Source organism: Amblyomma americanum, chromosome 7 (genome assembly GCF_052857255.1).
Source record: "Amblyomma americanum isolate KBUSLIRL-KWMA chromosome 7, ASM5285725v1, whole genome shotgun sequence".
Classification (NCBI taxonomy): Eukaryota; Metazoa; Arthropoda; class Arachnida; order Ixodida; family Ixodidae; genus Amblyomma; species Amblyomma americanum.
In genome coordinates this window covers 88,144,515-88,164,600 of record NC_135503.1, presented here as the reverse complement: position 1 = coordinate 88,164,600, position 20,086 = coordinate 88,144,515, and the positions used below count along the sequence as shown (strand labels likewise).

Below are 20,086 nucleotides of genomic sequence, written 5' to 3'. Positions count from 1 at the left end.
CAGTTTTAGCCTTACGTCAAACCTTATTTCGAAGTTTTTTTTGCCGAGGTTATCAAACAGAGATCAGGGCAAAAAAGCTGAAGCGAAAACCAGCTCACAACTTCAACGCAATCGTGTCATAACTTGTTTTTGAAAGGCCTTCTTCCCATCAAAGCATTTTTCCCATCGGTGCTTTTAACAAGGCTTAAAAGGCTTAACGAGATCAAGCACGCTGAAAACAGTAAAGAAAAATGCGGAATGCAACCAATTTTGCCCAGCAAAAATGTTTTTAAAAGGTGAAATAACCTACTCCGTGTGCAGCCATTAAAACGTAAAATCAATAAGTGAATCTTGCAAACGGCTAGCTCAATATGCGGTTTGCTGCGAAAGGCACCGTTAACTCTCTACTTTTATTTTTATTTTTGTACAAAAGGCTACGTATATAGGGCTGGTGTTCTTGGCATTAATCATTTAGTGGGCGCTACGTTACTTTCTGGCACCGACGATTTTCCGGCCGAATGCAGCAGCGTTTACAAATGGGGCGACATGTCCTAAACTACCAAGCAGAGAAAGCAGTCCAGGGTGAGATTAATGTTAGCTACGGTACTCCGACATTCATCACAAATTTTATCTAGCAGTCCAACCCTATAGCAAAATGGTCCGTAAGAGCTAAACACGTGCATTTAAAGGAATGCAAAGTTCGTATGATACGGAAACAGAAATCTCTACTCTATCCGTATATTTCTGCGTGGCATACACATCGTTTCGGTACGGTTTCCTCCTGATTTCCACATAAAGTATGTGACGTCATATGAGGTCAGTATAGGTGCTTCTAACCTCCGCGTATGCGCTGCCCGTATTGACTCCGTATATTGCACATTATGAGCCATACGCAAAATATTCGATATTGCGGGAGTCGCCAGTGCGCAGCAGACAGCATCGCACACCAATCAGGGCACCAGGAGGCGCGCGTACCTTGGAGTCGATGCCGATGGCCTTGGAGCACTCCTCGCAGGAGTTGGCGAACACCTGCTCGTAGCAGCGCACGCAGTAGGGGTGTTCGTCGCGCAGCACGTACCGCTGGCCGGTCAGCGAGTCGTCGCACTGCCAGCAGCAGAAGTGGCTCGAGTGCCAGTCCTTGTTCATGGCCTTGGTGTACTCGCCCGAGAACACGAGCTGCAGGTGGAACAGAAGGGGAACAAGTTGACGAGCTTTCGGATCGGTTCCAGAGCACCGCTCAGACGGACGACTTCACTACACACAGCGCTAACAGCTTTTGTTTAACCACATGTTTTAACCACATAGCGCCCTTCCTGTATTCCCGTATTCTCGTGCGCGTGGTCATGTCCCCGCTGGTTATTATATTTAAGGCACTTACTAGCCCCATTACACGAAATTCCGCTCGGCGACCGTCGTTGAGCCCTAGGGATGAACCCAAAAAGATGACGTCCCAACTGCCGTCTAGCCACCGAAACGGCCAGAACGACGACGCCATGCAGAACAGATACCAGGTGCAGCCACCTCGCCTACGTACAGCCCAAGTGCATTCGGCAATGTCTCCCCTCAGTCTTTCCACAAAATGACTCCTTGAGTCGTCAGCCGCAAGACATAAACGTCGGGAAACGCAGGGAAACGCCGGCCGCAGAAAACATAACCTTGACTGCAGTGGAGTTCGCGCTACGTTAAGTATGCTCTCCATGCGCCACGTTAGCGTTCGGCTCTCTATTAGCGACACCTAGGAGACAAGCCGCCTTACGAATATATGGCTGAACGAAAACTTGGCCACGTAATCCTGCCGTCATACATGTGGCCACCAGGGAAGTACCAAAGCCGCATAGCGCATAAAGAACCATGTCGATGCTTGTTCTGTCATTATCAAAACCTCCTCTAAAAGACACCGTAGCAGTGATGTGTACGCGGTCGTCACGGACAAAACAAAACAAAACACGCACTCGGCGGGCACATTTCAAAATGAAACGCAGCAGGATGTGTAAACGCCTATTGTCAAAACAGTATTCCCGACTACGGAGCAGAAAATACAACAAGTACAAAAACTTGATACAAAAAGGCACAATCCATGTGTCTGGGCGAAGTGCTGGATACGAGGAGGCCAGAAAGATCCCGATAACAGCGGACAAAGCACCAGAACTTCGTGGCCGCGCTCCCTACTCGGTCGATTGGATTACGGCGCACGTGCCGCCAATCTCCTGGGACGGGAACGAGTACCTCCTCAGAGAGAAATTGGCGCCGCGGGGACCGAGCTCTCCGAGGGACCACGCGCATATACACTTTACCGACCATCCGGCTACCCTGGCACGTGCCTAAACGGATAACATGGCTGTGATTTTTGTGGGGATGTCTCCGGCTTTTGCCAGGCTGTCTCTACGTTCATTACTGAAAGCAGGACGGCCTGCGAGATGGGATCATTGGGCAAACAATGTCAGAAGTTGACAAGTCTTCGCTGTTAACGCACTGCTAAGCTCCGGGCTTTGTGTGCAGTACCGCAGTTAAAATCCGCGAAGTCTTTACAGAATCTAACTTTCATCCAGTCTTAACCCAAGCCACAAGGGCGACGCAAGCGCCCCTCGCGGTATTCTCTCTAAACGAGCGGGCCCTCTTCTAAGGAACGTCCGCAGTGCCACTCATTAGCCGCAATGGTCTTGTCTCACTAAGCGGCAGCGCCGACCTTTTTTCTCTGCACATAAACTCGCCACGCGCCAATGTAAGCACGATGATACGATTATGCCAGACAGCCGCTCGTAAAGTTTCTGACGCACCACTTGCTTCAATTCTAAATTATACTTTTGCGCGTCCTGTGAAAGATCCAAGCACGAAGGCAAGTTTTCTCAACCAGCGCCACGTGAAAACAGGCAACCACTCTGCCTCTTCACAGCAAACCCTGTCGGCGGACGCTCTGCTAGTTCAGAGGTCAGCTGAAGCTACGAGCTTAGGAAGAAAATATGACAAATATGGTAGCATCCACCAACGCATCAGCCATTAGCCGATCAAAAAAAGTACCGTGTACGCAAAGGCACACAGGTTCAAAGCAAACGCGCATCTCGTTTCTCGTTCCTGTTTGGCGACCTTGTGTAGAAACTGCAAAAACGCTTGCCGCATGTAAAAAAAAAATACCAGGTATTGCGCGTGTTGTCTTCAAGCAGGGTGGTGACAACACAGTTCGCGTTCTAACGGCCACTCATGGATGCATGTGTACTGTTTCGTCGCATACTGCTTCGGCATGGTAATCAACTGACCCTTGTTCACTCTTCCGCATTTTCACACGGCGGTCATCTCTTCCTCTGAACTCAGTGTCGGCTAATTGCCTTTTCCTCTCGCTGCTCTTTAAGCCACGCCTCGATAAGAACGACATAGACCGTTGCGTCGGCAAGCGAATGCCAGAGTCACAAAAGCAACAAGGTCCCTCCGCAAAGACCATATACTTCTACACTTCACCTCACAAGTTGTTCGCAGTGGAGTTGCACACTACGAGCGCGAGGCGACGGCGCTTCCACAAGTGTGCTGTTCTCACGCACTCGTGAGCCAACCAGGCAGGAGGTCTGGAAGCCGTCGCCTCCCGCACGTGGCCTCTGCTGTTTTACGAACGGCTTGTGTGATCCGAAATGCCCGAGCCGAAGAGCACTGCTTCTAGAAGTGTCCAGCCATTGATCACGCTACGGTCCTCCTCCAAAACCTCCCGAATAACGTAATGTTCACTGACGTTTTCGCCAGCCGAGCTCGCCAGTTGTCTCATAAAATGGCTACAGCCCGGCAGCAGAATGCGAATACATTTCATGCCCTGCAGCTTCACCCCCGAGTCATCCCTTAATTCGCGTCGGTAGACAGCATCGACGGCGGCCCCTATTAGCAGGTAATGTTGCATTGCCGCACTAAGACCACTGTCTGTAATGAACAGCAGTGACATTGGGCAGGTTATGAAAACGTAGTTCTGTGCACTTTATCATGCCCGCAAACGAAAAGGGCAGTAAGAGTTGCAATGCAACTCGCGAGGACTCTAAGCGCTGTACGCGAATGAGCAGGACAGCTTTGAAAAATACTTCGGTAACCACGTCCAAAAATCTGAGACACCATGTTTCAACGAAAACATGAGCTACTCGGCTCATTAATGTGCGTAAAGTGCGATTGTTGCGTTTTTATTGGCTATTTCGTGGACCCGCACGACTCTCATTCAGCAACATGATCCAATATAGCAATGCGATAGCTGCTTATTACTATGAAGAATAGTTTCCGCTAGAAAACATAAGCCACAGACCATGTGCTAACAACACATTCATGTGCACTATATCGCTGAAAACCCAAGCCGCCGATGTGCAGTGAAACCTACTCCGACAAACGAAAACAGCATCCGTTTTACGGGCGTTTAATTGGTGTGTACCGCACGATCCTGCAACGGTGCGAAGTCTGCACAGAACCCCGCGGTTACGCAGGCACGCTTCATGCACGCAACTTGGCGTCTACTCGAGTAAGCGTTGCATAAAGAAAAAAGAAAGAAGCTGTGTTATTGCGAAAACGAGCGTCTGCAAGCACAGTTTTCAGGTCTGCGCCCAAAAATAGCAACACCTACCTCGACTTTTTTTTTTTTTAACTGATGACTCAGAGCAAAACGTCATCATTCGACCTTCGACACAAAAACTTGAACGCATCTTTCAACCATGCGCTAGCGAAGTTCAGGTCGCTGTTTAATCTCAAGTTTTCTTTCCTTTACTGAACAGCTTTTGCTATAAAGACTACCATCGTTGTTAGCACTGACTTTTTGACATAGTAGGAACAAAAGCAACGTGGTGACGCGCTGAGTACCAGCGAAAATGACTAAATTTACAACGCGAAGACTAGCTTCCACAAGGCAACGCGACTTACACCGACAGCAGCAAAATGGCAGGACTCTTGCTTATTCCTCCCAGTCTGTCGGCACGCTGCCCGGAGTTTTTCGTTTCACACAGAGCACTGCATAATCCTATTAGGCCTTGTAACTATATCGCGTTTAGTTTAAGAGGATCACGAAACGAAGCGCTTAAACGCTTTCGTTCGAAGGCCCACAATGTTACACTTGAAAGCCACTATAGTTAGCTTATACAACTGTATGTCGCTAATCCTATCCCTCAATCCCATGTTTGGTCGCTGCGTTATTGCGATATTTTCGAAGCGAGGATTTCGGATGCGCTTAAAGATGATTTTACGTACTATTAATTTGCTTCTAAAATTAGTGCGCACAGTATAGGGATCCCGCAAGCTGCTTTTATGCGCGTACAGACACATCTGTGCCAAGAAGAACAGCCAACCGGAGCTGTCGTTTCGCTTGTATTTGCCACGCTCCAATGATACAACCACCTCGGCTGTGACGTGGTTGTGCAAAAACCCTGGGGCAGTGAGTTTCGAATGCTATTCACTGCGACAGAAGCCGTCTTGTTTGGGTCGATCGTGTTGGCCTGACGAACCGCACGGGTAGCCTAGGGCTAAGCCAGCATACTCAAGGAAACCCGACGAAGCCAGCGGGCATACCCAACCATTCTGGACAAGAGCACTTCTGAACGAGAAAGAGTTGATGAACGCAATTTTTTTTACATATATTTTAGGATTTCAGTATACAAATCAATATATCCGCAGATATCTCGTCGTCAGGCTTGCTATTTTTTTTCTATTAACAATTTTCGTCAAAAGCGCGTCGCACCATTGTTTTCTGCGGCAGTCTGAACTGCTCGATGCGAGCGATGAAAAAACTCTGACAGAAAGATTTTGCCACATATCGGAAGAATGGACCATTACCTTCAATATTTCCATACCAGTACCTTACAGTTTTCTAAAATTCAAAATTTTTGTCTAAGAATGTTGGACACGATATTAAGCGGCACGCCAGTATACACCACGCGTGAGCTGATGGTGTTGAGAGAAGTATTCGATAATTTCGCCTCTTACAAAGAAATGGAAGCTAAGGAGAGTGATTCGGCGTATTCCGACTCATAAAGCTTGTTCCCAACAACACAGCCGTACGTCCAATTAATTCTGTGCCCGTCAGAGGTCGTCTGCCCTCGCTTCGACACTCTTCAACGCATTTATATTTCTGGCAAGGTATACGTATCCGCTATATAAACCAGTCCGGAACGGAATGCGTTCAGACTAACGTAAACCCTTTCCATAGCCTCTATACGAGGACATCGCTCCATTATCTGGCGCTGCAGAGGCCGAAGCATCGACTTGTAACCAACGTTGGCTGTATAATGCCCTCGCTTTGCTGTCAAAAAGCTACCGTCCTTTGACACTGCTAATCAAAATTAACAGGCGGGAGAAAGCTGTCGGAAAATAGTTATTTCACTTCATTTAAAAGGTTACAAGCGTGAGGCAACGTTTTTTTTTTTTTCGCTTAGCGGTCACGCATAGTTAAGAGCAGGACTGTAGTATAGCGGCTGCAGTTTTTGACGAATAAAAAGCTGCACTTTTAACTAGGTGGAAATGAGTTTGCTGTCCCGCAGTGTTTTCGCTACAAAGCTATAGACCATAGCGGATGAGGAACTGCGTCAACCGCGCATTAGACGCAACAACTTGTTGCGTTTAAGCGGCAGCGATGACCACACGTGTTTCCTTGCCTCAAGCGAAATGCCACCGGGTACTGTCCGTGCCTAACTTGCCAGCTGGAGTTCCGACAAAGCGGAGAGCTGGAACCGATAAAGCTGGACCCATAAAGAAAAGCTTGCTACTGAGTACATAGAAAGTAACCGCGTACTGAATTCTTGCATCTCCGAAGCCACGGGCGATATGGTTTCTCCTCTTAAGGTCGAGTACCTTTTTCCAGGCGAAAGAACCGAACGGCCGCCTGTTGAGACTTCCTTTAAGGACGCCGATTTTTCCTAAACACTGGTGGTACTGCATGCAGAACAGAGAGACGGCCGGCCAATAATTCCAAAATCGGTGTCCTCTTCATGCGCAATCCGAATCGAAAGCGAAAACTGCCTCCCATTCAGACGCATCTGAATGATCAGCTGATTAAATGGCAATAGAAAAAAAAACAGAAAAGATCCAATAGGTCTCAGTGGCCGAATTTAAGCCACCCCAGAAGCCCTAGGCAGCGCCTAGGTAGAAATGGCGCAGTGTAATTGGCTCGATGCCCTCAATCTCGGTCGCGCCTCACTTCGCTTCGACTTTCCAGTAACGCGTTAAAAAGGCAAGACGGTAACTCCAGCACTTACCGCATCTGCAAAACAACGTCACACGCACGTAGGTTGCGCTGCAAGCATGTAGCCTCTGTCGCTTCCTACGCAGCAACGTCTAATCGTGCGTCCAGACTTTCAGCGCAAAGAATTCAAGCTGGGTTGTGTATACACCACTGGCCTCTATGCACGCAGTCCCCGGTTAACTTTCTTTTTATCTTCAGTCGCGTTTACATGAATGCGACAGAAGTCGACTCCACTCCTCTTTTTGAGGGAAAGTGCAAAAACGTTGAGGAAGAGAGTAGAGGACGAGTCGCGCCTTTACTTCTCGAAACCTGCTCTTTGTCTCCAAAATCGACTGAAGACGCATTCTGTCGCATTTATGTAAACGCGTCTTTAGACTACCTTGACCTCATGAATAGCAGCCGTTCACTGGCCTCCTTGTTGCGCGCGGGACATTGCGGAATAACCATACTAGAGCCGCGCCCAGAATCAGTATTCTCAGATATTTTTGTTTCTTTTGTTCCTGGGTGCTTGGTCGTGGCTTTGGCTTTGATTTCGCTTTGGTGACGTAAGCGGTAACGCATGACACCAATGACAAAAGAGCAAAATAATGGGGCACGAAACACAACGTTAAAGAATACGAGCCTAGGTCCAGTGTTTCGTATCGATTCATTTCCAGAATTATTTCCGACTCCTTCCTCTGACCCTTTATGATTGGCAGCTAGCGCCTGTGACGTCACAACTGACAGCCAGCAAGCGATGCCCTTGACCGGCTGTGGTGCCGTGGCCTGGGCTGACCAATGGGAAAGAGGGAAAAGGAAGCAAGGGGAAAATAATCCTCATAAAATACGACCCGTTCGGGCATCATTGTACTATATATGCGACGATGTCTTTGGCAAGCAGAGCCGAAAGCCTTACCAAATGATAACCCTAAATATTTGTATTACGCAGCCGCCCCACATTCCCCCTCCCATTGCGCCCTTTTTTTTTTATTCACAGCTAGTTCCCTTTTAACACGAAGTTTGATTAAATTTCACATCGGACAAGAAGAACCTGTGCGCGTGGTTCGGCGAGCTGCATTGGACAGAGCACACTATTCCTTTCAAAATTAGGCAAGCTAAAGTGTAATGTCTTTCCGTAATTACGGCGTGCTTATACCAGCGTAGGGAAACATCGCATTTATTCTAAAGCCCTACACCAACCCAATTCCCTTCAACACAGAAAAACTGCTATCTTCTACAGAACACACTGGTGCCTCACAGCAATGGTATCTTGCACAGTTTTGTTTATTCGGTCGATACTTCAGGCAATAACGAGAAAGCGTTTTTTTTTTTTTCTGATCTCATTGCTTCCTTTCGCTCTCTGAGTCAAGACTCCGGCGCACTCACTGTTGCTTACAGGAACGCCGGCGCCGGAGCACGCTTTTGTTTTGCAAACTGCGCGCTGCGACCTGTATACTCGCGGCGGCGGGCCGACAGACGGAAACGGCCGGGCGCGCGGTGGTGACGCCACCGGAGCGAACCCAGACCTGGCAGTGCTTCAAGTTTCGGGGAAAGAAGATGGCAAGCCAGCACTACCTGCCCGGAATAGACGTCCGGAGCGCCATTTGGGTGCGCCTCCGCTGGCGCCGATTATGTAACTCAAGCCGCTGTTTGCCTCGAGGGGAACACTGGTAATGTATTTGTAGCACTACAGCCGCGGAAAGAGGAAAACTGGCGTGTACGCGCGGTGTTTAGCTTAGTCGCCTATTTGTGCGCCAGCTCCTCCTTTATTACGTAATATTTTTTTCTTCCCACGCTTTCGGCGATTTCAGGCCTTTGAAACCGGAGTGGGTGTCTGCACTCAACGTACCCTTTGCCATAATCTGGACACTCGAAGGTAGGACATTTAATAATAATAATAACAATAATAATAATATTAATAATAATAATAATAATGATAATTGTTTTTGGGGAAGAAAATGGCCCAGTATCTGTCTCGTATATCGGCGGACACCTGAACCGCGCCCTAAGGGAAGGGATAAAGGAGGGGGAAGGAAGAAAGAGGTGTCGTAGTGGAGGGCTCCGGAATAATTTCGACCACCTGGGGATCTTTAACGTGCACTAACATCGCACAGGACATTTTGCTCTCTCCAAAACAGCTGTCCTGAAGCCGACTGTTTTGATGCTAGAGAAAGACGCACGCCACCTTGTAAGCCTCGTTAACGTGGTAGATATTCATGGGCACTCTATTCCACTGACACGATCGAGTCTCCTTCCACGAACTGAACGAGAATGCCTCTACTGAAGACGGCAAAAGGCATGAAAGTTCGAACGAAGGAGGCCAGTTACGTACGCGCAGACAGGCAAATGAGAACCTCACATGAAAATAAATGGCCGAGTTATGAACAGTAGGATAGACATCGTAGATAGATTCGGGCGCGTCAAGTGCACTGAGAACCGCAGCAACACATGCAGAGAAACCAAGCGTATGCTGCATTCTGCTGAGAAGCCTTCTATTAGCCCGTCATCAATTCAAAACTATAGTCGGTTTGGCTTTTATGCAACGTACCCTGTGCGCATGTCTTGATATGCTCCGGACTCGAATAGAGAATTGTGTACGGCTTACTCCTCTTAAAGTCAGCGAGGATAACCCGATCAGTTAAAGTAAAAACAAGGATGGTTTGATTTATGGGGTTTAACACTGCAAATCGACTCAGGCTATGAGGGACGCCGTAGTGGAAGGCTCCGGAAATTTCAACCACCTGGGACTGGAGGCCTCTAGCATTTCGCCTGCATCGAAATGCAACCACAGCGGTTGGGATCGAACGCGCATCTTTCGGGTCAGCAGCCGTGCACCATAGCCATTGAACCACCGCGGCGGCGTAAAACAAGGATCGTACTTTAAGCTATTAACAGGCATGAAGTCCGTAAGCTGCACTAACCCTGATTAATTGGCGCCGGCTCGGAACAACCCGAAGCAATAAGCACGGTCACTGATGACCTTTGGCATATTTTCGGAAAATGCTCGCTCTCACCAAAACAACAAAAAAATAGCATAGGAAATGCTATTCAAGAGCACAGAGAGCTGAAGAAGGGGGCGTGGGCTTCAAATTCTTCAGTTTAGGATGTAACCCCATTTTAGTGTAGAAGGGAATCGCAATAGGATTAAGCCTGGCCATTTGTCACGATGACGTTGTAAGCGGCGGTCACACAGTGAACACTTGCATGTTTTTTTTTTCTATTAGAGCGTTACAAAGTTGCAGGTAGCGATCGCCTCAGCCGCAGCTGACGCCACTTGTATGTGATACATTTCAAAAAGCGGACAAAACGAAAGCGACCGATTTCGAACAGATGGCGGACATGCAGTCGAATACACAGCGAAATCCCCGCCCGTGGTTTCTTCATATATCCAACGGCGACCGCACAATCCCCTCTACTGTGACGCGCTAGCTACATTCGGGGGCAACGGTCCAGCGAGAAAGATAGGATCCACGCTGCGCCATGCATAAGACGATACCGCATCAAGTTGATCGAGCTGCGGGTTTACCGACAGCACGCAACGGCACATCCGCCATTTACCTCATCGTTGGGCGCTTGGTTGTACTGGTTCTCATCGGTGTCTACGTCCACCATGATCCTGGTCTTCTTCTTGGTCTTCTTGATGGTCCGCTTCACGGTCTCCACTTCCTCAGACATCTTGGACGGTGTTCGCGCACAAATCGATTAAAGCAGGGAGCGGTGATAAGCTGTGGCAGTCGGGGGGTTCGTTCGAAGCCGCGAAGGGGGGGATACCGCGAAAGAGATGCACGAATGAGATGCGCGCGACCTGCGAGTGGCGCGCCTGCGGCTTGTGGCGGTTTATGGGGCGGCAGGCAGCCCTGTGAGCTCGGGGACGCCCGGGGCCTGGCCCGGAATCTTCGCGTTTTGCACACGGACCCCGGCGGGGCAAGTGCAAAGTGGAGGGCGAGGGGAAAAAAGGCCCGGCTGCGGCCGCTGGGGCAATCTCATCTCCGTTGCAGGAGGCGCGAGGGTCGGGGTTCGGTTTACGATGATGCGCCGGAGTGGGGGAGGGAGACCATCCGAAAGGCCACGCGGGCCCCTCCGGTGTGGGCGAGGGCAGAGGGAGGCTGGGGCGAGCCGCGCACGAAGCCCCAAAGCAGCAAAGGACGAGAAAGAGTGAGAGAGACAGGAAACACAAATAATAAACGGCTGAGCCTCGGTCTAGCCCGGGCTGGAAAGGATTTGGCGGCCGCCTGGAGATGACGAGTGATGCGAGCGGCCAGCGAGCGAGCGCGCGCGTCGACCCGAGGCGTCGGTCACTGCGCGCTTGTCTGTGCTCGTGCCATGAGCGTGTTCGCGTGCCGACGCAGACGGGTCGTTTTCGGGCCGGCCACCAACCGGGGTGAAAGTGGGGCAGCGACAGGAAAAGCCGACGCGCGTCAGCCCATGATGAGCTGCTGCGCGGCCCACTGGCCACAGGGGTCGGCCAACACGTCGGCCAGCGACGACAGGCACGTTGTCAGTGACCGGCGTCACCGTCGAAGCGTACTACGTAAGTTAAAAGCAGAAAAAAAAGCTGTGCCCGACTGTTCGACGGATTGCCGAATTTCAGGATGAACCATGAGTTAATTACTAAAGCTAGAAGGTGGACACTCCCAACCGCTAATGGATTGCCCCACCTGAGCGTATTTTGGGCTTGCAAGGGGCACGCTAGATTCCGATGGCCTGAGGCTTCAAGTGGTGCAAGTCATGAACGAGATGTCATTCATCCAGTAGGTCGACACCTCTCAGCAAATGGTGGAGGGAACATTGGTCGCGGCCATGCGCGGTGCGAAAAACGCGAGCGGGTGCCAGACGTGTCCATACAGTGCCCTCAATGACTCCGAGGTGTAATTGCTGCCCATTTCGTACCAGCAGGAACCCCGCCCATTGTTTGCGCTGGCTTGCTATTTGTTTTCTCTTTTTACATTACTTAACGTCCGCTATCATGCGCGAAGCCTTTCATGCTTTTTACACAACTCGCGATTTTCCTTGATCGAACCTCAGTTGGAAGTGAGCGAGCGTCCGCGGGTCCTTCGAGTTTGTGCTCTCGCTGTTAACTAGCCACATCAGCTACCTCATTAAACAGCTCGTTAACTGCGTTTATAAATGTGCTCGAAATCTTCGTTCATGTCACTATCAGATATGTGCTGGGGACTACTGGTAACGTCCGCGTAACGTCCGCGTCATGTTCTTGAGTTACTGTTCCCGCTGCCAGTCGGCACAACTTCACCTCCGGCATTCATCTACCGCCTGCCTAGCACCGAAATCTTGACCGCATTTAACCGAAACTTCCAGTCCTCGCTTTTCATTGACTTCTTATTTTCTGTTCCTTGGCAGTACTCTTGGTGCGCTCGCGTTCGTATGGCGATGTCCACGCCAAGTGAACTGTGTGCAACACGCAGTAGATCAGCACTGCATTGCGTGACTGTTTAACGCAAATTCCGGAAGAGGACACCACAAAGGTGTTCATATGGCACAGGAAGTTTGACAAGAGAGCTAAGGTTGCGCACTGAAGCGCCATTGGTACCGGCGACTGAGTATTTATTTGCAACTCCTGCTGTTTGAAAGCGCTCCAGTGATACTCAGATTTAGCAGTAGCTCGAAACCAAATGAACGCAGAGCTAGCCAAGCGTTGAACTAATTAATATATATTTTCCTCGGTTTGTACGAATAGAGTTGTGCAGAATTTGCAGTACTTCTTCACTGGCCCAAGCTTTCCGTTTCAGTGCACGTGACACTTAAGTACTTAATACAAGAGAAATTGTTAAGATCCAGTGAACAGATAAGTTCTAGGTTACAACGACTAATCTCGAATGTAACATGATGACGGCCGTGAGATAGCAATGACGTATAGAAAAAAAAGTGAAGTGTAACGATCTCGGTAGCAGTTCTCTAACTATGTTTGCCCCCAAAGCAACTTGTATGCAGCGGTATAACTTGGAGAACCTGAACTCGGTGGCAAACACTGGTGTAGCACGGAATTTCCTCGCGATAGAGCGCCAACGGTAGAGCTGCGGATAAGCAGTGCGCGCAAGGATGTCCGCACATATGTGCCTGAGGGGCGTGCATTTGACTATAGTCTCGTGCTCTGCGCTTCGCATTTCGCATTTCACATCGACGGCGCAACGAAATGTTATGTATAGTAAACTTGGGCTTTGTCCCTTCGGAGTGCGAACAGCGACTTACGGCGCTTTGCGTAACCCTGACGTGGTGCACAAAGCCTTCGTATGATATAGCAACACATTTTCCCCCCGGCGCGTACAATGAGGCGCTATTCAATGCCGCTACTGATGTGTTCACAAGGAAACGTGGAAAAAATTTCCAATAAAACTTCGAGAAACAACTGCAGGAGAAATTACAAATTCATAAGCTGCAGCATACTATAGACAAAGCAAGCCGCAACAGCTCCTTGTCGTTCGTATAGATTTGTGCTATGCTAATATGAGATGAATGAAAAGTTATGCAAAAACAATGTATTACTTGTCTGTAATTGTTCGGTTACTTTCCATGGGCTGTAGGTGACCACTCAAACGTTTCAGATGAAGTAATTATAATCGGCTACTTGTCTTCTGCAACGTGTAAGAGACTGCCCAAGCCAAACGCCATCAGTGCTTAGGCGCAAGGGCGTATATGAGTCGCTCTGCCGCTAGCACTTGCAAAAATATCCAAGCCTGCACGCCTACCTACCGTGTCCTGAATATATGCGGTGGCGCGCGTACGTTGAGAAAACGGCCCCGTTAGTTTCTTGGTGAGAGCTACTGATTCATAGCGCAATCCCTCTCCAGGCAGTTTAGAAGTGAAACTGTCGAATCAGGGCGACCACACCGTCCCCGTACGGCCACGAGGAGTGTTAACACGATTCCAACTTTTTCCGCTGAACAGGACCAAAATAATTTATCTTGGGCCACTAGTTACTTATTCTATAACAACTACGGAGCGTGACGAAAATTAAGTGCATTATAGCACTTTAATCCGATGTATAAAGCGATCACCTACAAGTAGCCTCAGACAGTACAGGCTCACAGCGGTCACCGACGCTGGTTGTAACAAACTCTGACAAGATCGCCGACAAATTTATTCCATAAATGTTAAGCCCTCACGCCTCTACATACAGGAGGTAAAAACAAAAGCGGACAGTATTAACGCGACAGCTTAAAGGCCCCGTTCATCATAAAATCCGGCGTCTGCATAGTCGGCGTCGCCGTTGTGAGCGAAAAATCACGAGCATGGCTCTGGCAGATGGCCCCTGGGAGCAACATAGGAGGCAGGTGGGCCGCGTAGGTCACGTGACCTTCCGGCATCATCAGAACCTACCCACCCGACTGTAAGCAAACTTCCCACCATGGCAGGAAGCAATTAAGTTAATCATTGGTCGCTAGGGAAGATCACTGACATGGGTTGCACAAGGCAAACCATTGGGAGCACCTGCCATCGCAGGGATATGAGGACTCCCAGAGTCCTATGAGTGTAAAGTATATTGATTGATTTATGAGGGTTTAACGTCCCAAAGCGACTCAGGCTATGAGGGACTCCGTACTGAAGGGCTCCAGAAATTTCGACCACCTGGGGTTCTTGAACGTGCACTGAGATCGCACAGCACATGGGCCTCTAGAATTTCGGCTCCTTCAAAATTCGACCGCAGCGGCCGGGATCAAACCCGCCTCTTTCGGGTCGAGTGTAAAGTAGAGGATGGCCGTCTACATATATGGGAATGAATCGAATATGCGATCGCGTCATACCCTTGAGGTGGAGCTTAAGTTTCCAATCCAATTTTTGTTGTGGATACTTAGCGCTTCATAGTAATGCCTCTAATACCACAGATGCTCTATCCGCTTTCTGAGAGAATTTGTTTTCAGTCAGCATTTCTCCCAAATCCTCGCGTTCATCCTATTATGCGCGTGGAAATAATGGCGCGAGTGGAGAAAAGAAGCTTCCACGAGAGAAGAGGTGAAAAACTCGCTGTCGCAAAAACAGTTCATCGCGCTTATTCCTGAAAGGATGCAACGGGTGAAAGTGTCACGGTTCACGAAGGGCTCGCTAGAAAACTGTTTCTTCAGCACACGTCATTTACTCTCCGACATCTTTCACAAAACAAAGCTGTTACGTTTTTCTTCGCCTCATAGAACACAATGAACAAAGAAAAAACGCCTGAAAATATTACGCTAATAGAAACGTCGGCAAGAAACCCCTAAGGTACAAACAAACCACGGCCTTCCGAACTACCACAATGAAACTGTCAGACCCTCAGCAATGGCGTCAACAGAGATTTCCTCTTCGGTACTCTGCCTGCACCGTCTTTTGGCAGACAGAATGGAAGATGAGAATATGAAAGGCCACAAGGCTCCGGAGATCGGTCTGGTCTTCAGCATCCTGCCTCAAAAAAAGCGCAATGGGGCCCAGAGTACACCACGGGAAAGAAGATGGCGGAGCGACGAAATATCAACGGCCGCTCGAATGCCAAGTTTTCTTCCATGAGACATGCGACTAATGTGCATATTTTGATAAACCCTTATGTACATACAAAAAAGAAACATTGATCAATCGCTGCGGCTGCGCAGAGAAGCCTACCAAAGCAGTTCAGGTTATGTCGCTTAATGTATTTCATTTTACTTCAGTTTCCAGACACAGAAATATATCTGATTACATGGAATGATGACGAGGGTATAAATGGTAGCCAGGCGACGATCAAAAGTTCTATGAGAGTTCGGCGCTATCTGGTCGCTTAGTCCAGCCTGACAGTGATGTTACTGATGAAGGAGTTGGTTAGGCATATACAGCTACCAGTGAGTCGCAGGTTCTTCTAAAGTTAGCTGTAGACCGAACATAACAAAACCGAACGGTTTAGGCTTGAATGGGCGCTCCGGCCCACTCTCAAGTGGCACCATCGTGGTCGGCCTGTCTACTACGGCTGACGCCTTACGCTTCGCGTGTCCTTCACTTCGTAATTCTGGCACCGCTGTCCCACCTTCTTGGCATCGCGAGTGCGCACATTAGGATCCTCTCGCCGCTGGAGTTTTCGCGAAGCTTCGCCGGCGCGGAACTCCGGATCCCCGTAGTCCTCGCTTGCGCTCGAGTCCGCGGCGACGTTCGCGAAGTTCTTCCGAATACTGGTTCGCCAAACGCATCTTCTCCGTCATACCAGCGAGCGACTTGGCGACGGCACACTTATGTGCCACGCGCCATGCAAGCCGTCGTCATCCTGTGAGGTAGCAGTGAATGCGACGTCGAAGGCTCTGAAACCCCTGACTCAGCTAGCGCTGCTGTTGCGCTGGATTTAATGGCGCATACGCCGCTAAGGCTATTAGTGCCAAACAGTCAGTTAAAAAGATTTCACTTCTTCAGGAACACAGAGGAGGTGCTCGAAGTGTCCGTGGCTTGGAGCCTCAAGGCCAGCTGCTCATATAAGACTTCAGCGGACGTACGCCAGGCATTTTAGGATGAGCAATAGGAATTGGCATTGAATGGACAGTTGACATCAGGTACCGTAAATGACAGTGCATACCTGCAAGGACAACTGGGACGCGGGGACCCGGAACGTGATCGGTTATGCCTAGAGGAACTAAGAAGTGTGTTTTCGGTACCGTTGTAAGGATGTTTGCAGCCCTATAATGGGGGACCGACAAAGTTCAGGGGGAGATACCAATTTAGACCCCGGTTACGGGACCTGCGTTCGCAAAGAAATGAAAAAAATCTGGTCGTGAAATAGGTCACGTCCAGAGGAATGCATCGTCACTGCTTAGGAGGCTACTCAGCATCCAGCAGCGGTAACCTTGAGGCCGGCTCAGAGCAGGCTTGAGCCCTAGCCTGTTAATTTTTTCCCGAAACGCCCTTGGGAAAAAAAATGGGTCGACACACGGCAGAGCGTTGGGATGTCATGGAATGTTGCTGTGACAGAAGCGCCTTGTTTCTTTCATAACAGTCCGCATAAGCGACGAAGTCTCTCGCAAGACATTTTCTTCGTCAACAGCACAAGCTGAAAGTGGAACACGTCTCTCGGTGCCGCAGACAAGAAGGGGAAAGAGGAGGGCGCGCACTGAACCGCTTCCCAATCCAAGTGCACGTACGCTCTTTGCTTGTCGCAAGCTGCCCCGGCTTCGAAATTTCGTTATTCCTCCGGCATCTTCCTTTTCATTTTTTTTTATTTGCGCGCGGTTCCTCTCGGTTCATTCTGTTTCTCTCGCAAAAACCCTGGCACTCGCTGGGTTCGGCACCGGGTCGCGAGGGAGGGCGCCGAGTGCCGAAATAGCCCCGACTAAGTGCCGTGCGCACAACGCCCGCGCGCGGTCCTTGAGTGAGCCAGAAGATGGAACCGCGAGCAGAGGAGTGGTGAGGGGGGCGGAAGACGGGAGAGAGAGAGAGATGAGACGACTGGACCGAGGGGAAGCGAAACTGAAGCGAGTGAGCGAAAGGAAGGGAAGAGGGGGGCCACGCGCTCGGGGAGGCGCACGGGAGGAGAAGGCACAAAACACAGATCTTCTAGGCTTTCATCCGCCTTTTAAGGGATGGCCAAGGGCACTCGAGCCAGCGCCCTCCTCTCCACGGAGTCTCTCCAGAGTCCACGGGCTTAAAATGTGCCGTTTTTTTTTTTTCATAGGTCAATTCATTTTCGGTTCCTGACGCAGGGTTTTCCCCGGTTGTATGTTTTCCCCGCCTGTTTTTTTTTTTTTCTGTTTTCGCAGCCATTTCGAAGCGCCACGTTTTTGATCGACGTGTTCATCGGACGTGAGCCCGAGAGCTGACCTCTGGGGCGCTTGGTGCGAGTGCCGAGAGAAACTCGGTCAGAACACTGACCTGTGCGCACGGCTCGAGGTCTACGAACGCTGAGTCGGCAAGGTCAGCCCGTCCGGGAACCGCTGCTGATTAGCGGTGTTCACCCGGCCGCGCGACTGCGTGCTCTCGCCGGTGAATCGCCGACTGTCGACACTGGCCAGTTGGAAGATTTATTCCCACAATTTTTGCTTTGATAATTTCTTTTATTTCCGTAAAACTGCGAAAACGCTGAGGCTTGAAACTGCCGATAGCCTGCGACATACTGAGCTGCAAGAGCTCAGAAATTCATATTCACGTCAGAAATAAACTTCGCACCACACAGGGTGACACAAGAGACGGTACTAGCTGGCTTACCTCCTTTCCCGTCCTCTCTGTGGAGCGGAGAAAACGAAGGGGTGAACAAGCGAAAGAATGGCGAGGGATAGAATGCCTACTGTGTTGCATGGCCTACGGATTAGGCTAGTTTTGATCGCATGGGACTCTTTAGCGCAGAGCCAAACAGCACGCAGGGGGGAGGGAGGGGGGGGGGGCTAACGCACTTTGTATCTATCGCAATGAGGGCGCCGCTGTCGGGATTCGATACCGCGACCTTGTACTCTACAGCCGAGCGCCATGACCAATCAGCGGCTGCTGGGGTAAAGACGTCCACAGGCCATACAAAAACGACTTTTGCTTCAAATTTCTGTTCTCATTTACAGTGCCCAAAATTATCGTCAAATTCAAATTTACTTAAGCGCATCTGACGAGTTCTGAAGCGTGCAGGTCGTCATTATATTTCAGCGCGGGAGAGCTTCAGTCCGGATAAACCTCGAGTGACCGCCGAGAGAGTCTGCGCGCTGCAGGCAGCCATGTATGTGCTCGCTCATTGACGGCATTGTGACAATAAGGATGGCGCTAGCCTCTTTCATCTTATATATATTTTTTGTTCTTGCTGGTATGCATACCAACGTCATTATCGTATTTACGCTCCACACTGTACAACTGTCCGAAATTGCCGCCTGATCACACTGTCGCCCCCTGTGTCTCCACCAAGCTATACAAACTCGGAACTCATCGTTCGACGACATGCTTTAGTTTTCAGGAAGATCCTGTACACATTTTGCTTTTCACAACAAAAGCTCTGTTTCGACCTCAGTGAAAAACACTACACCTGAAGGAACCCATTGTTACTGCGCACCCAACCACATCCACCCTACGCCGCAGCGCTGTTAGGCCTAAGCCAGCAACGCGTCTCCAACATCACCAAACAACACACTCGGTGTTTGCGCCGGACGATCATTAGCGATCAGTGCGGCCCCAGCAAACAGCCACCGTTGGACGACTTCGACACTTCCTGTTCACAGTACAGGGCGCTCCCTAAACCAGCGTCCCATAGAAAGCGCACCGTCAGCGGGGACAATTAAAGACCCTCTTGTTATCCCAGCGTGGGCGGATTTCTTTTCCCGGCCACTGACAAACAAGCGCGCCAAGGGGGGACGGAGGGGGCTGCTGGCACAGCCGCGGCGAAAGCTCTAATGAGGGGACAGCATCGAGGTTTTTCTCGCTTTAGTCTAGCACGCTATCACCGCGCGCTGCTCGCACGGGGAAGCTTAATCTGCGGGACAGACTCGAATTTCGACTTCCAGTATTGGCGAAGCAATAAATGGCCCGTCCTTCTTTCGAGTACGCATGTGAAGTTCAGAAATCTACACCCACACGCAAGTTTTCTGATCTGCTAGAAAAAAGTGACGGTTTATTCCTGTCTGTTTCATTATTTTGAGAACAGAGTAAAAACACACCCGCTGCTAAAATCGTCAAATAATGCTGATACTAAACCTGGCATTTCCAAGCCTCGACGTAACAGAAGCCTTTGTCACACACACGCACGGCCATAACAATTTGTGTCTACTCAGGCGACAGACTACACAGACTTTTGTCAATAAAGTTTATACACTTTCAATAAACAAATTCTATAGACTGGCATATATAGACAATACAAATCCGATACGCAAACAAATTCTATAGACTGGTATATACAGAAAATACAAATCCTATACACATTCTGTAGAGACTCCATAGATTTATGGCCATACATTCTAGTTGACTTCTTTTCCATAGACAGTCTAAAGGCTATGCATAGACAAAAATGCATATACAGGGCGTTTCACATAA

At 49.6% G+C, this 20,086-nt stretch overlaps 2 protein-coding genes across 5 annotated transcripts in view; one reads left to right on the top strand and one right to left on the bottom strand.

Annotated features, from left to right (window-relative positions):
• Lmpt (four and a half LIM domains protein limpet) overlaps positions 1-20,086 on the bottom strand; it is a 136,165-nt gene that overhangs the window by 11,695 nt on the left and 104,384 nt on the right. For 3 of the 4 annotated variants that reach the window (XM_077632626.1, XM_077632628.1, XM_077632629.1), the window contains one exon: positions 955-1,155. In XM_077632626.1, coding sequence (XP_077488752.1) covers positions 955-1,155 — 201 coding nt within the window. Of the gene's footprint in view, positions 1-954; positions 1,156-10,702; positions 10,999-20,086 lie in introns of those variants that run through there. The other variant, XM_077632627.1, reaches the window with a different exon arrangement.
• On the top strand, positions 11,159-18,369 carry LOC144099386 (uncharacterized). The gene is made up of 2 exons (XM_077632633.1): positions 11,159-11,675; positions 17,845-18,369. The coding sequence occupies exons 1-2, from the start codon at positions 11,393-11,395 to the stop codon at positions 17,889-17,891; spliced, it is 330 nt and encodes a 109-aa protein (XP_077488759.1). The 5' UTR covers positions 11,159-11,392; the 3' UTR covers positions 17,892-18,369.